Source organism: Ambystoma mexicanum, chromosome 8 (genome assembly GCF_040938575.1).
Source record: "Ambystoma mexicanum isolate Mex_15411 chromosome 8, UKY_AmexF1_1, whole genome shotgun sequence".
Lineage (NCBI taxonomy): Eukaryota > Metazoa > Chordata > Amphibia > Caudata > Ambystomatidae > Ambystoma > Ambystoma mexicanum.
This window is the reverse complement of record NC_090929.1, coordinates 1,295,423,986-1,295,437,256: the sequence shown is the minus strand read 5'-3', so window position 1 is coordinate 1,295,437,256 and position 13,271 is coordinate 1,295,423,986. Positions and strand designations below refer to the sequence as shown.

The window sequence follows — 13,271 nt, the reverse complement described above, 5'->3', positions numbered from 1 at the left end:
ACTTAAAATGTATGCATGTTAAAAATCTGACACTTCATCAATTTATGTCCATACTCCTTGCGCACATGTGTGTAAATTTGGGGTAATGTCCGATATTGCGAAACCAGTTAAAAAGTGCAAATGTCGCCATTTCTGAATGCAAGCTCCCAGGAAGAGCAGATTTGGACAGGGTATACCTCCTGTGATATGTGATGGGTGCATGTAATTTTAAACAAATGTGTACCTGTGCAAATATGTCTTTTGGGTCAAAATTTAGATTGTGTGTAATTTGACAGGGGTGGGTTCTCTGTACCATAAACAGACCTCATCATGATGACACTTCATTTCATTCCCCCAATCAAGGGGAAGAGGATAAAGTGGCCAATGACAAGTGGAGAGGGGTAGAGCCTAGTGATGCTGCACACACACCCATTTTCAAAACACATAAAAGCAGACAGTCAGGACAGATCGGGACATTCAATTCCATTTGCTGCGGAGCATGCTGCCGGACCATACCACATCCAGAGATCCAGACTTCAAATCCATCAATCTCCAGAGAAAGCTGTGCAAAAAGATCCAGAAGCAGTGCTGTACCCAGAGAGAGCAGAGCTGACCCAGACCACTGTTAGCAGAACCAGAGAGCTGACCCAGATCACTGTGAAGTGCCGAGATCAGACCAGAGTCCAGTCTAAAACCTGACCAGATCCGTGGCGAGGCCCATTCTATTTCTAAATATATTGTGAGTACCTAGCAGAACTGTGCAGAACCAATCTCTTAGTTAAAATAATATAATTCAATCTATTTTAATCTAACCAGAACTGTCTCCTAGAAGTTGTACCTTGTCATTTTGCAAAACTGTCACTTGTCACTTTTAATTTTAACATTCCAAATCCGAAAAACTACCTTTATTTAATCGCTCATATCTCCGTGACCGTTTGTCTTAGAGACTTGCAGTAACTTTCCTCTGAAAGCTGGGAATCTTGGCTTTTCAACGAACCTAGGACCGCATTCCTACCCCCGATACTTTTGCCGCAATCGCGAAAAACGCACGCGCGAATTTTACCGCGATTTGAAAATTCCTCCACGTGTGAAAACAGCAGCTTCTTGCTAGAACTGTTAGAAAGTCGTTGGCAACCTGCCAATCATTCCTAGAACATTGCTAAAGTAAGCCTGAACTAATTTAAACCAACTAATCCTCAACCTGAACCTCTAGAGGGAGTTAAAAGCATTTTAGCATATTTTTCACTTCATTGCCAGCACATATAAAAGCATTTTGGGCCTGTGTTTCAAACTTCTGTAGTCTAAGCTTGCTGGGGTGAACTGAATTACATTTGATTGCATTTCTGAGAACTGTGTGCTTTCCTTCCATTTCCTTGCATTGCATAAAAGGGGGGGGTGAATTGCCAGAGAAAAGTGATTACATTGTTTTGTTGAAATCATATTGAGTATTTTCTGTATTGCATTTTTCATTCAACATTACATCCATCTGAACTTATATAAAGTATTCTCTACCACCTTATTCTTCTGTTCCTATTCACAAGTGTGCTAGTGCCAGACTATCCATTATTGATTACTGATCAGATTAAGTGTGATATCCAATTATTTATATATAAAAAACCTTTTAACTTGCAAAACAGAACTACTTCTTGGCTCAGTGGGGTCAGGGGGATTCCAAGAGAGGGGTGTTATATAGGGGTAGTCATCCAGAATGCATGAACTGGACATAAAGATATATCAATAAAGGTTTCCATTCAGTATCCCAGACTAGGCATTGACTTAGCTGTAGTGTTGAATTGAATCCTCTTACAGCATGGTCAGAGCTGAACTCACCTACGGCATTGAGGCTGAATGCGTACCAGCAGCAGCATTCTCCAATACCTGCATTATTTGCCTTTTAAAATATGTTCCCAGTCCTCCCTCGATGCCCCCATTGCAGTGTAGAATTGTACTCTGTTGTCAGACAAATCGCAGTCACGTCTGTGTCTACGCTTCGTTTTGTTAGACAATGACAAGGAAGATTGGTCGAACTCACTGCAAGAGTGTGACCTCTGACTTTTTATGATGCCTTCCCTCTTGTTCCTTTTCGGGGCAGGCCCCTTGGTTTTATGCACCAAGGATTACATGACTGACCTAGCTGGTGACTTCAAATGTGATCTGCCAAGCACTAGTTTCGCTGAGTGTTCCTTCACCGCCTTCGGGTTTCGCCTTCGTCTTTGGCCAGACAAGAACCATATTGCTCCATCGCTGAGATACCACACGCAAATAGTGTGTGGGTTCATGATTTACATTTTGGAGTGCAGTCTTTGCAGCTTTAGAACCCGGTTGGTTAACCCGCCGGTGGGTTTCCCACCACCCGAAGTCCACAAAGACGCTGACAAGTGCCGTGGTCGAGTCCCGATCGTCGACGCCAACACCCGCTGCCGGGCCTACGTTCTTTATCAAATCTTCTTTGCGGCACCAAACTCTTTTCATCAAGAAATCCTGACGCCAGAGTTCACATTCTTTGAGGACTCTCGGCGCCCTGTGGCTCCTGCTTTTAAAGGGAGTCCACCCTCGAGGGATCCGTCGACAAACCGTCGAAGACACTCTGCTAACTATGGTACATTGGGGTAGTTGAACATTTTTGACCAGGAAACAAGACTATTTTAACATTAATGGACTGGACTAGATAATACACTTTATTACAGGTTGCCCAAGTGGGGGGGATCCTCACTCAGAATTGTGCCTTGGTAGAGGGAGCTAACATTCTGCCACTGTTTAACTTGTCTTCCCTCCTATGTCGTATGCTGATACCCATAAGTGTTTAATTGTATGGCAATAGAACTGTCAGCTGTTTATTCATTTTAAAGGAGTCAATAACGAAGTGTGATACAACATCGACATTGTGTATATTTGCCATATTATATTTACCAACGTATAAAGTGTGTTATTAATTGTGTATATATTGAACCTTATTTTTTATATAAAGAACTGTGTTGACACATAACATAGTGTGTGGACATTACTTTGTGGGGGGCTTGGGGACTACACTGTATTTAGGAACCAGCCTGCATCACCTCCTGAGAGCTTAGGCCTTGGTTGCTCGCCCATAGATATCCTATAGAGAACCTTGGCTGGGGTGCTCTGTGCTTCTACTCTGACATATAGAGGGCATGAGTACAGATTACCCCTCCAGTCTTTACAGTGCAAAACAGTGCTACCTCATTTTGTGCTACAACGCCCCTTGCACATTTTGCTTTAGATCCTATTTATCCAAACCCTACACAGCTCATTAAAGTCATACTGTTGCGTGTATTATTGCTTGACCATATCACAACATTAATCCATCCATGTTTATTCATGTATCCCACTTTGTACGGATCCGTTAATAGAAATGCAGTGAACTTGACCTTATTAGTCTAATCTGGTACTTTTATGCTTGACACCTCACTGGCGCCTGAAAACAGGAACGGCTTGTAGGGGGATTTGCTCGCTATGGAAGTGTACTTGGAATGTAGAGTTCGGCCTGCACATTGGAGCTAGTGGATGACCCCACAGAGCAAGGGAGGTGGGGGGGAAGGGGAGGAGATGCATTCTCAATCTTCCCTTCACATGTAGCCAGGAAACATTGAAATTTGAAGCATGGCTCATTAGCAATTTTGTTCAGAGGTGTGCACACATGCGGCAGGGCTACCTACACATGTAACCAGACTCGCAGAAATAAAATAGTGTACCAATCATGTTACAAAAAGCAGAATGAACCATACCTGATGCCCATTACTCAGTCGATAACCTTTAAGGCAGGGTTAGGTCCCATTTAATGTGAAATTGTGACAGAGCCAAAGCTGGAGAACAGTATGTTACAAGGTATATTGCATGGCACCAAGACAGTACATAAAGGCACCCACTGCATAACAAATGGAACTCTAAAGAGCCTCGCAAAAAACAGTTAATGTTTGTATTTTTATATGTATTTATCAAGTTTATATAGCACTTTACTCAAACGCTGCACATTTTAACAACAGGATACCTTTAACAATAACAAATTAACAGTTACAGTAGAAGCAAATTACAATTTTAAATCAGACCAACAAAACAGTATGTAGAGCAATTAGACAGAAGGGAACGGGGAGAGTAGTGGAGTAGAGCTGGGAGGAAGAGGGAGGATGGGTAGGAGGAGGAGGAGGGAAACGGAAGGGGTGAGGATGGGGTCGAGGGGGAAGTGGAGGGAGAGGATTAAGGGGAAGAGGGAAAGGGTGGGTGAGGGGGGGCGAGAAGGGGGAGGGGTATCAAGGCGGGGAATGGAGAAGGAGAGATTTAAGGGACATGCAGAATGAGGAAAAGGTACGAATAGAGCAGATTGAGAGAGGTAAGGAGTTCCAGTGTAGGGGGGCTAGGAGTTAGAAGGAGCGGAAACGGGAGGAGGCACAAAGGAAAGGAGGAACAGTGGGAAGGAAGTGGTCAGCAGAGCGAAAGGGAGTGTAGAAAGAGAGAAGGGAAGGGAGATAAGGGGGAGCGAGATCATGGAGAGATTTGAAGACTAAGCAGAGAAAATGAAATTTAGTTGGGAGTGAAAGGGAAGCCAGCCAATGGAGGATAGGGAAGCAGAGATGGAGTCTCAGGAGGTGAGGAGACAGAGGTTACAGATGGCAGAGTGGTAGATAGATTTGAGGGGGGCGAGATGTGAAGTAGGTAGACCAAAGAGTAAGGAGGAGCAGTAGAAGAGGCGAGAGAAGATAAGGGAGGAGATTAAAAGTTTAGTGGCACGGAAAGTGAGGGGCGGACTTTGAGAATATTATAGAGGTGGTAGCAACAGGCCCTAGAGGTGAGAAAGATATGATGGGAAAAAGTGAGAGAGGAGTCAAAGTGAATGCCCAAGTTGCGAGCATGGGGGGAGAAAGTAAGATTAGAGGGAGGAAAATTAATGAAAGGAGGAGGAGAGGGAGGGGGAAGGGAGTTGGAGGGGAAGAAAACTACTTCAGTTTTGTCAGAGCTAAGGGAAAGAAAGCGAGAAGACATCCAGTTTTTAATGGCAAGTTTAAGGTGGAGATCAGGAGAGAAGGAAGAGAAGGACAGAAAGAGCTGCGTGTCGTCGGCATAGAAATGGTGAGAGATGCCAAATGGGGAGATAACAGGGGCAAGGAGGGAGGTGTAGAGTGAGAATAGGAAAGGACCAAGCACCGAGCCTTGTGGTACTCCGTATTCCAGAGGCTGGGTAGGAGAGGAGCGGCATCCCCAGGAAACAGTAAAAGAGCGGGTTGGGGGTATGTCATTGCATATAATACACATTCCCACCTTTCCCCTCTGTTGAAAGACGTCTTCCAGTTATAGATGAAGGAACCATACTGCAGAAATATACACACAATATGTAGCTTGTAATCTGTAGCAGATATTGTTATGCTCTGAGCACAATGCCCCTTTACACGTTTGGAAGTATTTCTTTGGGATATACCACTAAAATCAAGTTTCATCAATGAAGGGCAAGGGTCCAAACGATTCAGAGTCTTGCAGACTTCTTCAGTCATTACCTATGTTGGAGTCCGATTGGATTCTATTAGGGAATACCATATCACATGCGGAAATATGATATCAGGAAGTGCTTTTAAGTGCAGCATTTTTCCTCTACACAAAAGCAGACGTTTATGAAGAGTTTTCATTTCTGAAATTTGGAAATTGGTGCAGTGAAAAAACAACCAGTATTCAACAATACTGGTTGTTTTCCCACTACCTCCAAACTAGTAATGTAGGCCCTTCGTGTATTAGCAGCAGTTCATATCCTGATCAGGGGGCTTCTTTCTATAATGTGTGCTTGCTCAGTGTGCAAACATGGTTATGTCAGAAATGAAGTCGTTAGTGATGCCACAGCTATACTGTAACAAAGAAAGCATGCAAATACTTTTCTGTGCATCTCGCAATTTTCTATTTATTATAAAAACAAATTACAAATCTTGAATTGATAACAGAAAACCCCATAGACATACCCTTTTGCTTAATCACTCACCTGAGAAATTCATAGCAACTATTTTTTCAACCAGTACGTGCGACAAAAATCGTTCATTTCCATAGAAGAGAAATGCACTGCAGTTGTTCAATAATTGCTCCCATTCAGCATGGCTGTGGAAAAAAGTAATGTTTTTATTTGTTTTATGTATTTGTTGTTTGGTTAAAACAATAACCTTTAACAAAAATATTTTCAAATAAATATTTCATACACAATTACATACACAAAACACATAAAATTCATCCACACAGTTAAAACATCGCAAACATATTACAACAAGGATTTAAAAAGTTTAATCATATTAATTCATTTAGAACATATATTTCATACCATAAAAGGACCATTCATAAATAAAGTGCCACATGATTAGAGTGCAGCGAGGTGGGACTAAGCCTCTTCCAGATTTAAGGAGTCCAAGAAACCGGTCACTGCTAGTACTATTGCCGTTGCTCTACCTGACTGGCAGTACTGCCACATAGTTTCACCATTGCCTGCTGAGAGCAAATCACCATATTTTTAAAACAGTTCCACCTTTTCCACTGAATCGCAACACATGCTTAAGAGGTGTCTCAATGTCTCCTATGCTGTTCCCCTATACAAAAACGACAGTCACCTTGGTCCCAGGTGAAAAGCCTGTATCTAATCATTACTTCTTTGGTTAAAGTTAAGTGCGAGCGGAAAAGAAAGAAACCTCTTCTAAGTTCCCTATCTGGATAGATTAGTAGATACTTTTTATGGTTCCACATGAAGTGTCGCAATGAACGATAAAGAGTGCATGGTATCCACAGTGTTAGACCAGTCTTTGAGCTAAAAAGGCATTATTCTGACAAGTTATGTTCGAAAAAATTATTGTGTACTTCTCCATAATAGCAGAATTTCATTAGCTGCTTCAAAAACAGCGCACTGCCATTTAACACACAAACTGCATTGGCTGAGGTAATTTAAAAATAAGAATGGAACTGCTGGTTTAAATTAGGATTCAGTTTAGCCACTTGAGTTTTGCCTAGCATTTTGAATCAATGAAGCCATTCATTTACCATAGCAATTACTGCATCAGTATGAAAATACAGAAGGTAGGCTTTCCTAACCAAACAAAACTATTTTCTAAAAGAATCATTCTATGGGCTTGTCTGTAATGCTCAATTCCAATTCTATCAAGCACACGCACCTAGCCACAACCGTAAAACAATGGCATATGTCTCTGTTCTGCTAGTTTAAAAAGGGCTTTCTTCCTAACAAGGTAGACATAGTGGGGCTCAAAATGGAGACCTACTGTATTTGGCCAACTTTTCATCATTTACACGTGCAAAAGGGGAGGGCAAACGACTGTGTACAAGCGTGTATGCCACTTATTCTCCTCCCCTTTAGCACTCACCCATGCATATTGAGTAAACGACACCTGTCATGTGCCCATGGCAGAAGCGTTTACAATGGATCGCTGTGGAGTCTGCATGCTTTCTGCTGGTGCAAAAGCTGGAAGACTCCATAGCGATCCCCATCATTTGTGCCAGCATGAAAATCCATGCAGTCACAAATGCAGGAGTCTTTAGTTAAAGTACTAATGTATATGTGTGTGTGTGCAGTATCACCTTTAAAGCGCTGCTCCTCAAAAAGCTTGAACCAACTACTACAGCAGAAAAGAGAAGACTATTTGAGAGGAGCAGATTTGTCGGCAGACAAAATTGGGGCATGGTGTGGGTCCTTAGTGTAGGGATCTTCAAATCCCATAGTCAAAGATCAGATACACTACATGTTTTCAGGCTATTGACCCTGTTACAGATGACACAGGAAACAATCAGAGTCTCAAGTAAGGTTCAAGGGTCTTTGTTAAATTCTTTTTGAGGCCTATCTATGGGCATCCCTATCTCTCTCACGCCTTGCGACTCATCTCCTCCATATCCTAGGCGTCCATGAAACCTGGTTAGTTCTACCGATTGTTGACCCCTACTGTGGAATAGCTGCCTTATAGTAAAGGCGTTCTCCCTGAAAGCGGGCTCACAAACTACCTCTGATATTTCACTCCTCCTTGTTCCTGCTTCCCCCTTTGATAATAACCCCTTCCTCGCACCTCTTACTCTACTATTACTACTACTCTTCCCATTCTAATACTACTCCTCCCATACTACTACTTCTCTCATACTGCTCCTCGCAAACCACAACTCCTTCTCCCACATTACAAAACTACCCTTTCTATGTACTTGTCACACTCACACTAGAGATCCATTATCAATCCCAAGCAGATGCCTCACCTGCTCCAAAACTGTTCTCCACAATCCACCACTCCCTCCTTCCTCCTACTGATCTATTGTTCGCTGTCCACCTCCCCCTCAAATCTCACCCGATTCTACCACACTTCATGTCCCCTGCTTTTGTAGTTTTCCCTTGGTGATCGTTAGTCAGCTGTACCCTATCCAATCTACTTCCTTCTTTACCCTCCCTGGTCATGGGGGTGTGTGAAAAAATGCTTAGCCCTTTTCACATTCTCCCCAATGGCTTTCCAACCATAAGATGTGGTGGTGGTGAGAAACCGATGCCAAAGTTCGTTCTCAGGGACAGATCTTCAACTATCACAGTCCCACTAAAGGCTGGTGGGTGTTAGTGATGTGAGGATCAAATGGATCACAGCATTGTCTCAGAAACAACACCTGTGAGAGGGAGAACAGCACCGGGAAGTTGGGGTGACAGGGTGAACACCAAGCTAATGTACCAGGAGAACCCTATGTCAAATAGAGGAATCCCTCTCTCAATAGGAAATTCAAGTTTCCAGGGACTAGCTGCTGGGAATAAAACTATACAAATGAGGATAGATCTGGGAAACATTCCCCTTAAAAGTCTATGGTGGTCTAGTGGCTTATTATACATTGTGGGACTGTTGGCATGCCTTGCTGTTGGGAAGAATCATATGCAGTACCGTTTGGGAACACCACACACAATTAAGACTACAAGTTACAGTACAAATTCACCGTTGGTACAAGCCTGTACTACACAGTAAAGTGGTAGTGATGGCTGAGCAGCCACACTTATCTCAAGAGTACAGTGAGCAGTATCAGAAGTTACACAAAAGACAGCAATTACTATAGTTCAAGCAAACACTGACTCAAGGTTTCTGAGTAAAAGAATATACATTTAATTACACATCATTTGTAAAACAGATCACTAAAGTAAAGCAGCAGAAAATCACAATTTTAATATACTACACAACACCCAAAGAATTCTGGACAAGTTAAGCTCAAAATGAAGTGTGAGCAAAATGGCACTGCAGCAATTTAAAAGGGAGGGAAAGACAAGGTTATTCACAATTAAGCAGCACCAACAGGTAAGTAGGCAGGGCAATCTAGAAAAGTCTTGCTACAATGAGGATTCAATTCAATAGGCCTTGCCCAATGTCTATGGTTCAGAGTCTTTGCAGAGGATCACACAGTTCAGAGTAGTTCGCGGTTAAGTCGTTGCGAAGAGTTTGAAACGAAGTTGGTCGGAAGAAAAGTTATTTTAAAGAGTAGAATGGAACAAGCCCTCAGATTGGGGAAAGATTTCAAACACTTTCACCGCGGTTGGACGGAACAAAGAACTGGGTTTGCACAGTACCTTTAGAGCAGAAGAATGATGTAGCTGAGGCAGAAGTTCCTGGCAGATCCTGCAGGCTCACGGTTCCTGAAGCGACTGTCGGACTGACATGAAGGAGGAAGACTGTAGGGTCCTGCACTGCCCAGGGAAGAAACCAGCAGTGGAGCAAAGCGACAAATAAAAGGTGCGCTCCTTAAAACCCAAGCAGGGTCTGGTCCTCCTGGCTATCCGATGTGCACAGCAAATTCGACCAGAGGAGGGAGGCCTGGCTTGGAGTTTGGCGAACTGGTTGGTCCCACCAGCTCAAGGGAAGAAGATTCCTTGCAGATCTTCTCTGTCATCGAAGTTTGGAGATTCGGACCCACAGCAGGTTCAGTCGTGGTAGTGGTCCTCTTCCTTCAGCTTCTTTTAGGTTCTCTCGATCCAGTGGCGACTTTGCCTTCCAAGTCCAAGAGACCTGCTTTTTATGCATTTTTGCCCCATTCACCCAGCCAGGCCGTTCTTTCAATAGATTGCTTAGATCTTTATCCACCTAAAACAGTACCAAGGCTATTTTCATAGACCGCGGAAGGGAAAAAATATTAGATACCACTGACACCAGCCAAATCTTAGAGAAAGGGGAACAAAATAATGTTCCATGAGAGACAAACAAAAAGGGATAAATATTAAAACTTTCCAGTACTCTATGGAAGATAGTTCGTACGGGGTCTGTGAATTTAAAAAGACTAATAAAGTCAATGGCAACTTTACATGTTCTGGGGGACAGTAGTCAGTCCCAGAAAATGGAGTTTAGAGTGGGAAGTCTGAAAAAGACAACTCTGTGTCACTGCACTAAAGGTGCTGTGTGAATAACAGTAAAAAGATGATGCCTATGGAGTAGGTGAGACTCCATAGTCTATGAACATAACAATGTACAACACACAGCAAAACACATGCAAGAGTGTGAAAAAAGACTGACACTCTTACCAAGTGAAAAAAATAATTCCTAGAAATCCAGCAAAGCTGCTGAGGGACTCAGTAGGTAAGGGAAATAAGCCATTCTGGAGAATTCTCCCTAACACTCGCCCCCACCCACCCCAGACTAAGGGACAGGAGGATTTAATCCACTCCTGGATGAATCTCTTCACCCTAGTCGGTTATAAACATCCTAGAGAGACCATCAGCATTTTGGTGGTGACATCCTGACCTGTGCTCAATGGTGAAATCAAACCCTTGTAGGCAGATTGACCATTTTAGTAGTTTGGGGTTCTCCCCTTTCATTTGCATTAACCATCTCAAGGGTTGGTGGTCTGTCTGAATCACAAAAGTAGATCCATACAAGTATGGTCTAAACTTCTTCAGAGACCACACAATGGTAAAACATTCACGCTCCATGGTTGGCCACCTTGTTTCAGGTTCCTTCAGTTTCCTACTAATGAAGCAAATGGGGTGCCCCCTACCTTTCTCATCCAGTTGACTAAGGACTGCACCTATATCTGTATTGGAGGCATCTGTCTGCACATGAAGGATTGGTGATAATCAGGAGATCTTAGGACTGGAGCTTGACAAAGGGCTTTCTTCAGGTTTTCAAAGGCTTGAGTGCACTCCTCATTCCATCCAACCTTTTTAGGGATTTTTGGAGAGTAGACTACATGCAAAGGAGAGCTATGGTCCCATAGTTCTCAATGAAATTCTTGGAGTACCCAGTGAGACCTAGGAAGGCTCTCACTTGTGTTTGAGTAGTAGGGGTGGCCCAGTTTTGTGCAGCTTGTACTTTGCTAGGCAATGGCCTTATTTCACCTCCTCCTACCTCATGAACAAGGTAGACCACTTTGCTCTGACCAATTTGACATTTACTTGCCTTTATGGTCAAATGGGCCTGTTCCAGAGCCTGCAAAACATATCCCAAGTATTCAACATGTTCTTTCCAAGTAGGGCTGAACACTGCAAAGTCATCCAAGTATGCCATGCAGAAGTCCTCCATCCCATTCAGAACTTGATTGACCATCCTTTGGAATGTAGCAGATTCATTCTTTAATCCAAAAGGCATAACCTTAAACTGGTAGAGGTCTGCTGGGGTTGAAAAAGCAGTTTTCTCCTTCCTTGGCATGGTCTGTCAGGGCTATTTGCCAATAGCCCGACGTCAGATCAAATGTACTGAGGTACTTGGCTTCACCAAGTTTATCCACCAGTTCATCTGTCCTTGGTAAAGGTTGGGCATCAGTCGCAGTCACTGAATTCAGAGCTCTATAGTCCACACATAATCAGAACTCCTTGGATCCTGCCTTTGGTACTAGAACAACTGGACTAGACCATGGACTTGTAGATGGCTCTATAACCCCGAGATCAAGCATCTTGTTGACCTCTTCCTTTATGTGGGATCTTACATGTTCTGACATTCTTTAACCTCTGCTTTTCATAGGTAAACAGTCACCAGTTAGGATATCATGCTGACCCCAAGGGGTCAAGCCTGGTGAAAGTGAAAAACAGGGAGGCAAACAAATTTAACAGAAACTTGCACTCATCCTGTTGTTCAGATGTCAGATTAGAAGAAAGATTAACTCCTTCTATGTTCTCATCTAAAGGTTGGCCTCTGAGAAGGTCGGGTAGAAGTTCACTCTCCTCCTCTTGAGCTGAAGCTAGAAGCAAAGCTCCCACTTCTGGTCTCGAGACATATGCCTTCAAACGGCTGGTGAGAAAGACTCTGGGAGACTCCTTAGGTCTGCCTAAGTCCACCAGATAGTTCACCTCTCCAAGTTTCCCCACAACCTTGAAGAGTCCTATCCATTTGTCCTGCAAGGCCCTCTGTCTTGTTGGCACCATAACTAGTACAAGCTGGTCTTGAGTAAACTCAACCATGCTGGCTTTCTGGTCATGCCAGTAGAAGGTCCCACTTTCTTTTAAGGGGCTCCTCTAAAGCACCGATCATGCTATTCATAGTACGATTAAACCTCTCTACCAGTCCATTTGTCTGTGGATGGTAGGCTGTAGAGAACTTTTAAGTGACATCACAGATTTTCCACATGGCTTGCATGTATGGGACACAAAATTCGATCCCCTGTCGGATATCACTTCCTTAGGAAGCCCTACCCTAAAAATACCAAGTAGAGCCTTGGCCAAAGCCTGAGCCGTAACAGTCCTCATAGGTATTGCTTCAGAATACCTAGTAGCATGAACTACTACAACCAGGAAAAACCTGTTTCCTGAAGATGTGGGAGGGTCAAGGGGACCAACAATGTCGATGCCCACCCTCTCAAAAGGGACTCCCACCACTGGGAGAGGCACCAGGGGTTCCACATCTTGACTCCACTCTTGCCAGAGGTTTGGCAAGTGTGACAGCTCCTACAGAATTTGTCAACTTCTGAACCCATCTCAGGCCAGTAGAAGTATAAGAAGAGCCTTTCCTTGGTCTTTTTGAAACTCAAATGACCAGCCAAAGGTATCTCATGGGCCAACTGTCGGAACTGGAGTCTGTTTCCTAGGGGCACTACAAGCCTTTTGCAGTCCCCAGGGACAGACTCAGTCGGTTCACTGTAGAAGAGGCCATCTTCCCAGTGCAACCTATGCTTCCAAGGCTCTTGCTTATCGAGCTGAGAAGCTGCCTGTAGGAGATGACCTTCAAGAGTAGGACACTCTTTGTCCTCTGCTGAAGTCTGCCCTGTTGGGTCCACCTTCTGCCAGTAAAGACTGCATCTCAGGATGGTCAACCGGGTCCAGATCTCTAACTAAAGTTATGTCTTCTTCCAGGTCTTACTCTTCAGATACTGGA

The 13,271-nt window shown here is 43.5% G+C and overlaps 1 protein-coding gene and 1 long non-coding RNA gene across 6 annotated transcripts in view; one reads left to right on the top strand and one right to left on the bottom strand.

Moving 5' to 3' along the window:
- Positions 1–13,271, bottom strand: part of CFAP46 (cilia and flagella associated protein 46) — a 2,698,259-nt gene that overhangs the window by 295,967 nt on the left and 2,389,021 nt on the right. For all 3 annotated transcript variants that reach the window (XM_069611407.1, XM_069611408.1, XM_069611409.1), the window contains exon 57: positions 5,960–6,072. In XM_069611407.1, the coding sequence (XP_069467508.1) occupies positions 5,960–6,072 (113 nt within the window). The remainder of the gene's footprint in view (positions 1–5,959; positions 6,073–13,271) is intronic.
- Positions 1–13,271, top strand: part of LOC138472977 (uncharacterized) — a 152,593-nt gene that overhangs the window by 66,591 nt on the left and 72,731 nt on the right. The window lies entirely within an intron of this gene.